The sequence below is a fragment of the Motacilla alba genome, chromosome 26 (assembly GCF_015832195.1).
Source record: "Motacilla alba alba isolate MOTALB_02 chromosome 26, Motacilla_alba_V1.0_pri, whole genome shotgun sequence".
Taxonomy (NCBI): Eukaryota; Metazoa; Chordata; class Aves; order Passeriformes; family Motacillidae; genus Motacilla; species Motacilla alba.
Window position 1 is genome coordinate 2,835,974 of NC_052041.1, and position 14,458 is coordinate 2,850,431.

General features: G+C 51.9%; 1 protein-coding gene and 1 long non-coding RNA gene across 2 annotated transcripts; one reads left to right on the top strand and one right to left on the bottom strand.

Moving 5' to 3' along the window:
• Nucleotides 1–2,566: 2,566 nt before the first annotated feature.
• Nucleotides 2,567–8,764, bottom strand: LOC119711764. Its single transcript, XR_005259756.1, has 4 exons — nucleotides 8,530–8,764; nucleotides 5,674–5,751; nucleotides 3,268–3,552; nucleotides 2,567–2,649 (listed from the first exon to the last, which is right to left on the bottom strand). It is a non-coding gene; the product is annotated as an uncharacterized LOC119711764 (long non-coding RNA).
• IL10 (interleukin 10) lies at nucleotides 7,053–12,040 on the top strand. The gene is made up of 5 exons (XM_038162291.1): nucleotides 7,053–7,237; nucleotides 8,485–8,547; nucleotides 8,818–8,970; nucleotides 10,183–10,248; nucleotides 10,509–12,040. Exons 1-5 carry the CDS (start codon nucleotides 7,073–7,075, stop codon nucleotides 10,599–10,601), a joined length of 540 nt encoding a protein of 179 aa, XP_038018219.1. The 5' UTR covers nucleotides 7,053–7,072; the 3' UTR covers nucleotides 10,602–12,040.
• Nucleotides 12,041–14,458: the final 2,418 nt, after the last annotated feature.

Here is a 14,458-nt window from a genome sequence, read left to right on the forward strand (position 1 = left end):
TCCCCAATCCCATCACTCCTGTTCCCCAAACCCATCACTCCTGTTCCCCAATCCCATCACTCCTGTTCCCCAGTCCCATCACCAGCTCTCCTGTTCCCCAATCCCATCACCCATCACTCCTGTTCCCCAATCCCATCACCCATCACTCCTGTTCCCCAATCCCATCACCAGCTCTCCTGTTCCCCAATCCCATCACCCATCACTCCTGTTCCCCAATCCCATCACTCCTCTTCCTCCCATCCTTATTCCTGGAGATCTAAACGCTGCTGTGACAGCAGAAGTCACACAGGGCACTCCACAGAAACACAGACTCACCCGGGCTGGAGGAGGCTTTCCAGCTCGCCTAGTCTGACAGTGAACCCCATCACCACCCCCAAAGCGTATTCCCAAAAGCATCTTTTGATGGAAAACCAGGCTTGGCCTCCTGGAGCAGCCAATGGATGTGACAGTCCCCCACAGCCCCTGGGTTTGCCCCGAGGGGGAAATGTGCTGACAGCGCAGGGAATAGATGACACCTAATAAAGGAGAAACTGAGAGCTGGCTGCTATCAGCTCCGTTTCTGAACAATCCAAGGAGCGAATGAATCACTCCGATAGCCAGCCGGGTTCAGCTTTCACCAAAACTGAAAGCTGTGTTTCAGTAAATTCGCTGCTGGCTCTGTACGCAACCGGCTCACGGCCCGGGTTTCGGTTTTGGGTTAATATTGCCCCTCTCAATTTCACAACCCCGAGGAGCCAAGGCTGGTTTCGGGATGGATGCACGTGAGCCTGGGGAGTTCTGCTCCAGCTCTGGCCCCAGGGCACGGAGACGGGCAGCCAGGGACAAGCAGGGGAGGCTGGCACGTCACAGGTGCTGGGCTCCACCGATTCCTGCCTGATTTGATACAAAAACCAGAAAAATTGGGCACTGTTTGTTTGCCTCTAGGTGTAAATTCCTGGGAAATCACGTTCTGACGCAAGGTTGATTTTTCCAGAAGCTTCTCCAATTCCCCTGGATAGCTCTGCCTGATTCTGGCACACATGGGGAGCACCAGCTTGGCCTTCTGTCCCCTGACCTTGGAGGACACTGAAAACCCTGGAAAATCCAGAGCATTTCCTCCCTGCTCAACCCCTTTTAGCCATCAACATAAATCAGGGGCACTGTGAGGGTTTTGGCTCTTCATTTGACTTTGTATTTTCAGCAGACACTGCTGAGGGGCAGGGATGAAGTTCCCTCCTTTGCTGACAGTGAGGAAGTTTGCTTCAGATCTTGTTTTTTCTTCTTTCTTTTTTTGTTTTTTTTTTTTTAATCTTCTTATTTTTAAACAGTGAGAGGGGTTTTCCACCATTCAACTTCATCTTCCACTTCCTAGTTACAGTCCCCAAAAGCCGCAGGGAGAACAATAACAAAACAGAGACATAAACGCCTGATGCTGTCAATGAAGCAAATCTTCCTCAGGCTTCCTCAGAAAGATAAATCCCAGGGAAATTGCTGAAGAAGCTCAAGGAGAGCAGTTCTGAGCAGGAGCGGAGCTGACACCCGAGCTCCCATGGGGAGCAGCAGGATTTCAATGAACTCTGCTGCTTTTGTAACTCCACTTCTGCCTCCACAGCAGGGGCTTGGAAAGAAATTATCTTTACAGTCCTTTTCAGCCCACAGCACTCTATGAGTCCATGATTTTCGTTGGGTCTCCATATTAAGATATCTGTCAGGAGAAGGAGGTTGGATCACCTGTTCCCTCAGTAAAAAAAAAAAAAAAAAAAAAAAAAAAAAAAAAAAAAAGAGAGAGAGAGAAGGAGTATTTAAACACTTTTAAAAGCCTCTGAAACCTCCAAAAAGCTCATCTGCTGGATCATTTTTTTAATCAAAAAACCACAGCAAAGCTTTTGGAGCAGAAAGACACAGTGGGAGCACATGGAAAATCCCCTGGCAGCTCTGGGGATGCTGCAGGACCCCTCAAGCTCTGAGGATGAGCCACCATCCCCATGCCAGCCAGGGCTGATCCACACTTCGTGGGGTGACAAAGGAAACCCGGCATTTCCAAACCCTCTCCGTGAGCACCACACAAAAACCACCCCAAAACCCCACGGCGGGGCTGCCAGGCCAGTGCTGGCTGCAGGGCCTGGTGCTGCTGTGGAAAGCGAGGGAGGCTGGCTCTGAAATCCACCCTGGAGCTTCCGAGCAGCAGCTTGGGCTGATCTGATTTCTCAAACCGTGATAAGGAGTTTCTGTCTCATGACCCCCCTCCCCGAGCTATAAATAGGCTGGGTTTGTGTTATTGGTCAGAGTTTTGGTGATAAATCATGACAAAGTCAATCTTCTCCAGAAGATCCACACGTTTCCCCCCCTCGCCCCCACCCAAGTAATACCAGAACTAGAGAAAAAACTCCTCAAAGCAGCACTTGTGCAATGAGTTGCTCAGGGCAGGAGTTGCTCAAAATTGCTTCTGTAGAGGGCTCAAAAAAACAAAAAAAACAAACAAAAAAAAATTAAGGCAGTGCAAGGGATATTTGGGCCGATGCATTATATATTCAGGGGGTTTTTTTGCATACTTTTACACTTTTTAGTTATCCTCAAAGAAACTCACCTGAGGAAACCTCACTTGGAGCCCACAGTGCCCACTCCTGAGACTCCAGTGCCAAGGTCCTGTTGGTGTCCCTAAGGACAGTGCTGTGAGCGTCATAAAATTCCTGTCAGCAGCTGATTTCAGGGGAAATGAAAGAGATACAAATAGAACAACACCTCTGTTTGCTCTGTGGAGCGGGAAAAGCCCCGAGAGGATGGTGGCAGCATCGCTGGCCTCACCCAGGACTCCTCACACGCCTCAGAGAAAGGCCTAAAATGGCAAAACCCATGGAAAATAGGGAATAAAGCACAGCTCACTCTTCTAGGCTGGCAGAGGGCACCCTGGAATTCCAGGGGGGATGTTAAATTTGGGTATTATTCAATCTCTGCCTTAGGCTGCAAGAGAATTGCAAATATTGGGAGGTTTATGTGTGCAATTAAAAAGTGTAAATATTTCTCAGTTAAGTTTAGCACCAAAACTGAATCTGCAGAGGGGAGAAAGTCTCCATCACTTGATTCTTTCATGTGGCAATTCCTGACAGTTCCAGCTTAATTTAGATCACGCGGAAGTTCTGGACCTTCTAAGAACTTCTTATCTAACTCTGTGTCACGTTAGCAGTCACATCAGAGTCCGATGACACCAATTCATGATTAATAACCCATTTCTGGACAAGATAAACCGGTGACATTGGTTAAATTTCCAAAGAGCACTTTGGGATTTACCTGTTGAGGTCGACGTGAGTCACGCCACGAGCTCTGACCGGGTTCCCACATTTGAAATGTCCAACATCACGCCTCGCCAGCAGGAAAAAAATCTTGAAAAAAAACACAAAGCGGAGCACTTGGTGCTTCACCAGGAACTGTTAGTCATCAGCACTGGGCTGCTGAGAGAGCAGTGCCATCGCTTCAAACATGGGGTGAAGGAAAGGCCACCGAGTCCCGACTTCCCCCAGCAGCGTCACTGGCAGCAGATCGTCCAGATCTGGAGGGATGAGAAATGGGGAATTTCTGAAAAAGAGAGAAGGAACAACACCAGTGACAGCCTGGAAATGGAGGGGATACTCCAGGTTACGCCTAGAATAGATCGTGCAGAAAATCACAGAATCACAAATCACTGAGGCTGGAAAAGACCTCTGAGATCATCGAGTCCAACCTGTGACTGATCCCTGCCTTGTCACCAGACCAGAGCACTGGATGCCACATCCAGGCATTCCTTGGACACCTCCAGGGATGGTGAAACCCTCCAGGGATGGCAAAACCCCTCCAGGGATGGTGCTACACAGCATCCCTCTGTCCAAAGGCAACACAGAGACCAAGAGGGCAAAAAAAAAAAGTAAAAATTTATCACATCAAACCGTGCCAAGATAAGAAAAGGCCCTTTAATTATCAGGGTGAGGTGCCAGCCTGCTCCAGTGATGGACCCTGAGGACATCCAACCCCAAACCCTGTCCAGACCATGTCCAGGACCAGCCTTTCCTCACGGCACGTTGTGGGATAGCGCATTTGCGCACAGGCCTCTGTTTCGGTGCAGAAGCAGCATTTGCTGCCCCGCTGCTTCTGGTGAGCTCGCTGCTGTCAGGAGCTTGTGGGAGGTGGGGTAAAAGCACACGAGTGGCTTTTGAGGAACACACGTTCTCCTTCCTGAAGCGATCTTCTTGGCAAGGACGAAAGCTGTTTCCTAAAGGTTCAGCACTACACCCACGGCCCCCGGACACTCTTTAGGAAGAAGGTGTTTTCTTCATTCATGAAGCTCGCCGTAGTAGCGCAGCCACCGCCTTTCCACAGCGCTCAGCAGGGCTGAGTCACAGCGAAACTGCACCGTCAAGATCTCTGACGAGGCAGAGGAAACGCAGGTAAACACAGCAGAGAATCGCCCTGCGCACGCCAGAGTTTCCTCTGCGGAACGGGCACGGCTGCCTGACGCTGCTGCCAGCCCCAAAACACAGCCCTGGGCTTCCACAACGGGCTGGAGGGAATTGCACAAGAGCCAGAGCACGCTCGGGATGTCACATGTGACTTCATGGAGAGCCAGGGGGGCTCGAAACAAGAGAAGTTTGGAAATGAGCGCTCAGCTGCTGGGCAGGGTGGAAGGAGGCTCCAACGCTGCGGGGCTGCTCCATCTCCTGCTGCTGCCTAGGCTGGATGTTAGGAGAAGGTTTTTATTTAAAGAGTGATAAAGTTCTGGAATGTTCTGCCCGGGGAGGTGGTGCAGTCACCATCCCTGGGGGTGTTTAACAAAGCCTGGATGTGGCACTGGGTGCCAGGGTTGAGTTGAGGTGTTGGGGCTGGGTTGGACTCGATGATCCTGAAGGTCTCTTCCACCCTGGTCATTCTCTTTTCTCTTCTCTTCTCTTCTCTTCTCTTCTCTTCTCTTCTCTTCTCTTCTCTTCTCTTCTCTTCTCTTCTCTTCTCTTCTCTTCTCTTCTCTTCTCTTCTCTTCTCTTCTCTTCTCTTCTCTTCTCTTCTCTTCTCTTCTCTCCTCTCCTCTCCTCTCCTCTCCTCTCCTCTCCTCTCCTCTCCTCTCCTCTCCTCTCCTCTCCTCTCCTCTCCTCTCCTCTTCCCCTCTGCCAAGCCCCCCATAAAAACACCAGCTCCTGAACCCACAGCTGAGGCTGAGCAGCCCTTCCACTGCAGGGGAGAGCCTGGGGCTGCATCCTTCCCCGAAGGGATTGGGATCAGCTCCGGGATCTGAGGATCCAGGAGTGCATAAACCAGCCCAGCACATCAGCTCCCACGCCCTGATGAAGCCTCAGCAGCCAGCCAGGTCTTGGCACTGAAGACTTATTAAGACCCAGCAGGTTCAAATTAACCCAAAAGAAGCAAAACCATGCGTGGGATCCCAGGGAAAGGTGGGATCCTGCCTGTGGGAATTGAGTTTGAGACTAATTTTGTCCGAGCTTTCAGCCCTTCTCCTTTCGGATGGATTCTGCTGACAGTCAAAAGGAAAAACCCCACAGCTGATTTAGAGCAGGGGAACAAAAATGGGTCACCAAAACCGTGACCCAGGCCATGATTCAGCTGCACTGATGTCCCTGCAATGATCCCCCAGGAGCTTCCCCGTCACCTCTGGAAGAGGCAACACCAACAGAAAAAAGGAAAACGAATCACAAAATCCCACACTTTCCCTACCTCAGACTCTCCAGCTGCTGATGTTTCGTCCTCTTTGCTCTTACACGTGTGCATGCCAACCATTCCTGTCTCCTGCTCCTAAAAATAAAGTGGAAAAACTCTCGGCATGCAGGAACAAACAATACTTTGCATTTTTTTCCAGCATTTTTCCAGCAATAAATTCCCTCTCAGAAGTTCACAAATTCAACTTCAAAGAAGATCAGTGTGATGAAGGAGATGAGAATTTAAGGGATTTGGTCCCTAATGGAGGAAGGCTTCCCCCCTGGGAAGAATGAGCTCTTTTAAAATAACATGAGGCATTTCAAAGAAAACCCCCTGATTTCAGAAAAGCCAAATTTATCTCCACTCTCACTTTCTTGGATGCCAAATTCCTGAATAAATAAGTGAAATCTTTATCCCAAGGAAGCAAGGGGTGTGGGCTAAAATAGATACAGAAAGAGAGGTGAAAAGAGAGGGAAACGGAAAATGGGGAGACGTCACAGGAATTCTCTGTGGCTCCAAAGGGACAGTTTTATCACGGCTGGGACAATAAGTCCCAGCTAAGACAGGACATGCTGCTGCTTGGATGGGGCTGCTGTCCATTTCTAGGAAACAAAAGAAGATTTCAGAGCCTGGAAAATGCATTTTTATGACCTGCTGACACACTTTAACACCAGGCATCAAAGAAGGGGCACAAATCCTGATCCTGCCCTGGAGGATCCGCAAGGGACCAGAGCAGGGCTGGGATCCTCCTCTGGGGTCCTCCCCTGGGGTCCACTGGCATCCAGCTGATATTTGGGAGCACAAACTGAGCTTGCTGAGCAGTGAAAATTCACATTGGCTTCAGCTGACATGTGCATTAGCTGGAAAAAGAAACCCAAATGAATTAAAAATGAAGATTTCAGGTGACGATGTGCGTTTGCAGATTAGAATTTGTACAGTTCATGAAAAGCAATTCTGCTGAGTGATGCTCTCTGCAGGTTTGATACTGAGATTTCAAAGTAGCAACACTCTTTTTTCCCCCCCTATCAATACAACATTGATCTAAAAATAAAAAATGGAACTGTGAGAATCAATGAACATCACGCAGCCCCTTGGCTTCTTCGTGTGTCTCTGCAGCTTTCCTCCTCAGCCACAGCTAAATTTACAAGAAACAAGCAATGTAAAAAAAAAATGCAGAGTCTAAGCACAAAAAAATTGATGGGGTGTGAGGAGAGGACAGGAAACCCAAGTTGACGGGAAACCCAAGTGACATTTGGGCTTAATACTGACTTAAAACCCCAATATTGCTCGTCAGGAAATGGGGAGAGGAAATGGAGTGATGTATAAATTAGGGGCTCCATCAAGGTGAAAGCTGCAGATCTGCTTTGTACCCTCCCAGGGGATCCAGCTGAGAGCTGCAGCAGCCCTGCCCCACAGGATGAGGACCTGCTCCAGGGGCACAGCCGTGCCCATCCTGCTGCTGCTGCTGCTGCTGGGCACCGCGCCCGCCCGCGCCCAGCCCTCCTGCCTCCACTTCCCCGAGCTCCTGCCCGCCAAGCTCAAAGAGCTGAGGCTCAAGTTTGAGGAAATTAAGGATTATTTCGTAAGTATCGTTATTTTGTCTGCTGGTTGTTTTTTTTTACCTTTCTCGCAAAGTTCTGGGATCTGGAGGAGGGGGAAGAGTTTCCTCCCAGCAGAAATGATTTGGCTGTGTTGCGTTAAGAGCGGCTCGGTTTCGTTGCTCACTGAGACAAAAATCTGTCAGGCTTTTCTTCCTATTTTTTTCATTAACAATGAACTCGAGGTTTCACAAGGAACCTCTGCAAACCTTTCCAGCCACGCTTCCCCCGAAATACTGCAAACCAAGTTAATCACTGAATTAATAGGAAGGAAATAGTTTTTTCTTCAGGGCAACCAGGTCCAGCCCCGCTGAAGTCAGTGCCAGGTGAAAAGGGAAATCTTTCGCTGCAGATTTGTTTTCTTGGAAAGAACCACAAAACCTTCACAGGGTGTTTTATGAGGGGAGGAGCACAACACCTGCACTGGTGCCCGTGCAAGGTCCCTGCCCTGCATCTCAGGAGCCTCGGGGCTGCAGAGCAAACAGCACACCATGCCCTCAGAGCATCTGCCATGGCTGCCAGAGGTGCTCGGTCACAGCCCTGGTACTGTTTTAGTCCATGGCAGTGTGTTTTAATGATAAAACAAGATAATTCTCCACTTCAAATCTCAAGCTCATGTCACGCTTGTGTTTGTCATCAAACGAACACAGCCAAGATTTTAGCTGTTCAGCTGGCTGTGACTCTCCCAGATAATGCTGGGAAGGAATGTTTTGAACCTCTCAGTACGGCTTTTAAGGCTTTAATTCTTTGGGTGGTGCCAGCCCACCCCACTGCAGCTGGCACCACGGAGACACCACGAGACCAACCTCCCATTTCCCCATCAAGAGGAGGCTTTCAGGGGTAACCACACAGGGGATTGAACCTTCCTGCCCTGGCAGAGAGGCTGGGAGGGCTGCCAGGGGCTGCCAGGGCTCTGCCACCCCTCTGGAGAGCTTTGCTGCCTGCAGCAGCGCCCTCAGCCAGCACCACCCCGAGGGGTTTCCCTTGGACAAGTTCAGTGGCACCAGAGACTGTGATTTCATTTTCTGGCCGGCCTGACCCAACAGTCCTTGTGCTGCCGGGTTGTGGGGCAGTGACCCCTCTGCCTGGTGCCACTGTGCTCTGCCCACACGTGCACTGAGTGCCCTTTGCCTGCGCTGCAGGGAGACCCCGATGCAAGCAAGGGAGGGATCATGTGTTAGGGCAGATGGAAAGAGTGAGAAGCTCATTTTTCAATCCCATCCTCCCCCAGCAATCCAAAGATGAAGACCTCAGCATCCAGCTGCTCAGCTCCGACCTGCTGCAGGAGATCAAGGTACGAATCTCATTCCCTCGTGAGTTCCTCCTCCTCCTCCATCCTTGGGCAGGCGTTGGGTAAGAAGGGAAGCAGCCTGGAAACTGAGGCACGAGCTGCTGTCACGCCAGGCTGGCCCTGCCACCCTGCAGGGACACGCGTGGCCGTGGCGGGGCTGCCACAAGGTTTCCCCACGGCCAGCGTGGCTCCCACGCCCAGCTCTGGTTTGGGAAAACCCACCCCTGGTGCTGGTGGCCGTCCCCAATCAGGCTTCCCCCTCGTGTCCCCCAGGGGAGCCTGGGCTGCCAGTCGGTGTCGGAGATGATGGGCTTCTACATGGAGGAGGTGCTACCCAGGGCCATGAGGAGCAGCAGCCAGCACCAGCACAGCGTGGGCGACCTGGGCAACCTCCTGCTGAGCCTCCGAGCCATGATGAGGCGCTGTGTGAGTGGGGACACGGCCGGGAGCGGGGCACCTCTGGGGGGTGGGGTGGGGTGGAGGAGCAGGGCTCCAGGCAGGCTGGGTTTGTGGGATCCAGCGGTCCAGGATGGGTTTGTGGGATCCAGGGGTCCCGGATGGGGTTTGTGGGATCCAGGGCTCCAGGCAGGCTGGGTTTGTGGGATCCAGGGCTCCAGGGTGAGGTTTGTGGGATCCAGGGGTCCCGGATGGGTTTGTGGGATCCAGGGCTCCAGGCAGGCTGGGTTTGTGGGATCCAGGGCTCCAGGGTGAGGTTTGTGGGATCCAGGGGTCCCGGATGGGGTTTGTGAAATCCAGGGGTCCAGGGTGGGGTTTGTGGGATCCAGGGCACCAGGCAGGCAGGGTCTGTGGGATCCAGGGCTCCAGGCAAGCTGGGTTTATGGGTTCCAGGGGTCCCGGGTGGGGTTTGTGGGATCCAGGGCTCCAGGCAGGCAGGGTTTGTGGGGTCCAGGGGTCCAGGGTGGGGTTTGTGGGATCCAGGGCTCCAGGCAGGCAGGGTTTGTGGGATCCAGGGGTCCTGGGTGGGGTTTGTGGGATCCAGGGGTCCTGGGTGGGGTCTGTGGGTTCCAGGGGTCCAGGGTGGGGTTTGTGGGATCCAGGGGTCCCAGATGGGGTCTGTGGCATCCAGGGGTCCCAGATGGGGTCTGTGGGATACAGGGGTCCAGGGTGGGGTCTGTGGGATCCAGGGGTTCAGGCAGGCTGGGTTTGTGGGATCCAGGGGTCCGGGGTGGGGTCTGTGGGATCCAGGGGTCCCGGGTGGGGTCTGTGCTCACAGCAGTTCAGGGATGATGGTGCAGCCAGCCCTGCACCAGCCTGGCTGGAGACACAAAGGGAGGGCAGGAGGGGATCTGTCCCTTCCGTGGATGCTGGAGCTGCTGGAATCACACCCGGCGTGGCCATGAGCCCATCACCGGGGTCAGGTGGGACAAACCCCGTCCCACTCAGGGAGCTGCTGTCCCCAGGGACTGGCAGCAGGGACACGGGGACAGGCCGGGAGCCCGCGCTGGGGTCACTCCAGGCAGGGCACAGTGCAATCCAGCTGGGATTGCTGCCCTGCGGGCACACAGGGAGGGGAAGGTGGGCAGCAGCGGTGACAAGGGACAGGAGGAGGGGACAGGCACCAGCAGAGCCCCAGGGAGAGACCCCTGGGGCTGAGGCCGTGCTGGTGTCCCTTTGCAGCACAGATTCTTCACCTGCGAGGAGAGGAGCAGGAGCATGGAGCACATCAAGGAGACCTTCAGCAGGGTAAGGAACGGAGGCAGCTGCTGCCACGACAGGGCAGAGGGCTCGAGGGGGAACAGAGCCCAAAAACATCTTGAATCACACGAATTCTTGCAGCAGAGAGCAAGAATCTGGTGGGAATTCTGGAGCAAGGGTGGGAATTCTGGAATTCCCAGGGGATTGGGCAGAGAAGCTGGAGGTGTCCATGGAAGGAGAATTTGTCCCGGCATTGTACATCACGTATCTGTGACAGCCACCCTAACACCCCTGGCCTTCCCCTGCAGATGGACAAGAACGGAATCTACAAGGCCATGGGAGAGTTTGACATCTTCATCAACTACATTGAGAAATATTTAACAATGAAGAGAAGGAACTGAGAGCACCCCTGGGTCTGCATTTTCCACGCCAAACCCTGTTACAAGTTTAAAAATCACTTTAGGCTGCAAGAGCTCAAATTAACTTATCTCAAGGTTCAGGTTAAGAGTTACAGGTCAATAACTTCCAGCTTAATATTGTATTTAAGAGCTATTTTTTTAATAGTTGAATCTATTATTTATTACTTCTAATACCTCAGTGTTGATGTTTACAGTATGTTTTGAAGAAAGGAGGCTTGTAAATTACTATTTATTGTTCAATATTTTAATATTGTTTATTGTAGTGCTATTTTATTCATAGCTTCGAAACGTCCCGAGCAGCATTTTTCTGAAGGGCAGACAATGAGCTGAGCTTATCCCGAGTGAATTAGGAGCAAGGCCAACTCTGAGTTCAACGAAATTTAATTTTAGGCAAATGAGCCTCTCCTCATATCCTATCTCTCTATTTATTTATGCAATCCGGTGGTTTTATGTTCAGAAGGAGAAAAAGCCACAGCAACAGCATGGCTGAGTCTGCTTAGGATTTCAGCCTGTAGATTTAGTCCAGACTAAATTTTTTAAAATTAACATTAGTAATGAAATGTTTGGTTCTAATAGAACTTGACTTAAATATTGCTCAGTATCTGCCTCCCAGAGCTGCTGGGTCAGCCACTCCTCACTTTCCAACGTTAACCTTACTGCTCTCCAGTCTCTGATTGGGTTTCACTCACTGTTTTACTGCTGTTCATTTCCTTTTAGACGTTAGAGGGTATTTAATTAACCACCATTTTAAGGTGGCTTGGGTAATTTGCATTCAAATCCGTGGGGCTGCTCCCAGCGCTGCCCGTGCTGGGATTGGATTTCGGATCCCCACGAGCAGTGGGAGCAGCTTCAGTGCCCCCAAAAGTGGCTGATTTTAGGGCTCAGCTTCCTCCTCACCCCGGTGGACCCTGAGCCAGAGGAAAATGCCACAGCCCCAAGAGAGGCTTTTACTTCTAATATTTAGAAGCTGAAGGCCCCTCAGCCGATGAAACACTGCCAGTTTGGTGTTTGCTGTGCACGTCCCAGCTGAGGAGGGGTTATTTATACGGGATTTATTCTTGGTGGACATTTCTGGTGGCAGCAGGGGATTCCTGCTGGCAGCCTGCCCACACAGGAGTTGGATATTCCAGAGCAGGGCAGGAATGCTGCTCCATGGGTCGCTCCTCCTGCTGAAAGCTCAGGCTCAAGGGCAGCCAAAGACTGTAAAACTTAAATTAAGCTTCTTACCAAGCACATTAAGCTCCCGTTGAGCCAATTCCGAGCTTGTTTTTCCCTCCAAACACCTTCGATGTCGTGGAAGAAGCAAGGGCAGCCCTGGAGCCAAGGACACCATCAGCACAGCTTCTGTCACTGGGTGAACTTCCACCTATTTATCTGAAATGATATGACAAGAAATCCTTTATTTTTGCTAATAAAGACTCCCTAACGAAGGCAGCCTCTGTTCTCCTGTTCTTGAGTGCTCTTAGCAGGGCTGGAAATCAGCTCCAGCCGTGGATGATGTGCCCGGTGTCACCGGGCTGGGACACAGCCCAGCAGGCACAGAGCCAGGTGGGACCCCAGGGACACCTTGTTTGTGTTAACGTAAGTGAGAAAACCTGAGGTCTGTCCCATTTAAAAGCAAATTTCTCACCAAAGACCTGGCGTTGATCCCCTAGAGCAGGGAAACACCAGGGGAGGAGCAATCCCATGAATCGTGCAATCCTCCAGCAGCATCTTCCCAGTGCTGGAGCTCTGTCCACAGGATGCACTGTTAAAAAAAAAACAGGGAAAAAAGCCCAAATGGCAGCTTGGAGAGCTGGGAGACCCAGGGCACCATCACCAGTCATCCAGGTGACCTAATTCCAGCCGGAATCCTGGCACCAGCATCACCCAGTGTCCCTCCAGGCTGCACCCTGACCTGTGCTGGGTGTGGGCAGCAGCTCTGCAGATCCCTCAGGTCCCAGCATCAACTAAGCCCAAAATATCAGTGTTTGGGGGGAAAAAACACCATAAACCCCAGCTTTTTGCTCCTCCTGACTCCCCAAAAGCTGCTGTGAGCCCCAGCAGGGCTCCTTAGCCCCGGAGCTGAGGTAGTTCCTGCCCATCTCAGTGGCAGTCTGGGTGTTACAGTAAGAGCACCAAGCCGTGGCAGAGATCAAAGGTGGTGGTTTCTGGTTTTGTTATCCCACAGAAGCTGGGTTTCCTTGCTGGGTATCCTCCCCCTGAGAGCGCTGCCAGCTCAGCAGCCCCAGTCCCGAGAGCCTGAATCACCTCCCCAGCTCGGCTGCTCCTGCTCTGCCCCAGGGCTGAGCTTCCCCCCAGCCCAAATTCTGCCCCTCCACCCGGGGCTGCCTCGGAGCTTTCTGCTGCCCGGGGAAGCTGCTGCTTCTGCTTTTGCTTTTTCTCTCTTGAGAAGCTTTCCTCAAAGCCCTAAACACCCGGTGCTGTACTTGCTGCCAGGGAAGTAATGAACTTTCTTCATCGTCTCCTGTTGGCCAGCATGAGGAGGGTAAACCCCAGGGTGGAAGTGTCTCCTGAACACAGCAGGACAGACAGACAGACACCTCCTGTCACGTGCTGGGACTGAGGAGCCAAACCTCACTGGCCTCTTTCTTGGGACAGGAAAAAATTTGCCATCTTGGAAGATGAGCAGCTCCTCCCTGACCCTTCAGCCTGCCAGGGTGCCACAAAGCCCAGGCACAGGCCTTGAGGTGATATGAGGGACCTTAAGCACAAAAGGGGTAAAATTAAAACAAGCAAACTCTGCTCTAACTCCACTTGAATTGCAGAAGCTTTCAGAACTTTCCTCATTTTGTTGTGGTTGTAGTTTTAACACTTGTTATTTAACTCGAACTGGCTGCACCACTCAGGCCCACGCAGCTCCTGCCTCTCTGTGTCCTAGATTTTGGCAGCACGTGACTGAAATTGGGGCTTTTGCCGTGAAAGAGGCCAGGGGGAGCAACAAAAACAGGGCTGAGAACCCCAGCTGGGCACGTAGACCACGGAGGGGAGTGGAGGGCACAGCCCTGACTTTGCAGAGCTGCCAATTCCTTCCCTCAGGTGGTGAGAGGCTGAGTAATTACCAGAGCTGGGTGTTAAAAACGGGACCACACTGCTGGTACTAAAGAGATTTCAGCATTTATTGTAATAAAAGAAAGGCCTAAAGCAAGGGGTACTGAAGTGATTTCAGCTTTTATTATAACAAAGAGAAAGGCCCAAAGCCAGGGGTACAATGGTGATTTCAGCATTAATTCTAATAAAAGCAAGGCCCAAAGCCAGGGGTACAATGGTGATTTCAGCATTAATTCTAATTAAAGCAAGGCCCAAAGCCAGGGGTACAATGGTGATTTCAGCATTAATTCCAATAAAAGCAAGGCCCAAAGCAGGGGCCCGGGCCGAGCAGCAGCGCTCCCGCCGAGGATGCTGCAGCGCCGGCGCTGGGGCTGCTCCAGCAGTGATGCCCCGATGCTGCAGGGGAACGGCACAGCTCCCCCGGCTCAGGAGCCCTTTTTGTCCTTTGTCCCTCTGGGTTGGTTTCTGTCGGGATCCTTCATTCGCATGAAGGTTTAAGGCGCTCGGTTGGCCCATTGCAGTTCAGGCCAGGCTGGCTGTTTCGCTGGGGGTGCTGCACTTTGCTGAGGTGAAATCTCTTCTAACTACCCTTTTAACTCCTTTTACAATATAATAACCGACCTAACAGTTCATACATTACAATTACCAGCTATTTTACAACCGTTTCTAACCTATTTTTAACATTGGGGGTTGCTAACGGTGCCACAGCCCAGTGATGCTCACCTCCACCCCCAGGGCCAGCAGCCCCCGGGGCCAGCAGCGCAGAGCGGGGCTCTGCAGGCACCCAG

Excerpts from the sequence above, each read along its gene's own strand:
- IL10 (XM_038162291.1), top strand. The coding sequence starts at position 7,073 with ATGAGGACCTGCTCCAGGGGCACAGCCGTGCCCATCCTGCTGCTGCTG. Across the intron at positions 7,238-8,484 it reads AGGAAATTAAGGATTATTTC|CAATCCAAAGATGAAGACCT; the intron begins GTAAGTATCGTT and ends ATCCTCCCCCAG. Across the intron at positions 8,548-8,817 it reads ACCTGCTGCAGGAGATCAAG|GGGAGCCTGGGCTGCCAGTC; the intron begins GTACGAATCTCA and ends CGTGTCCCCCAG.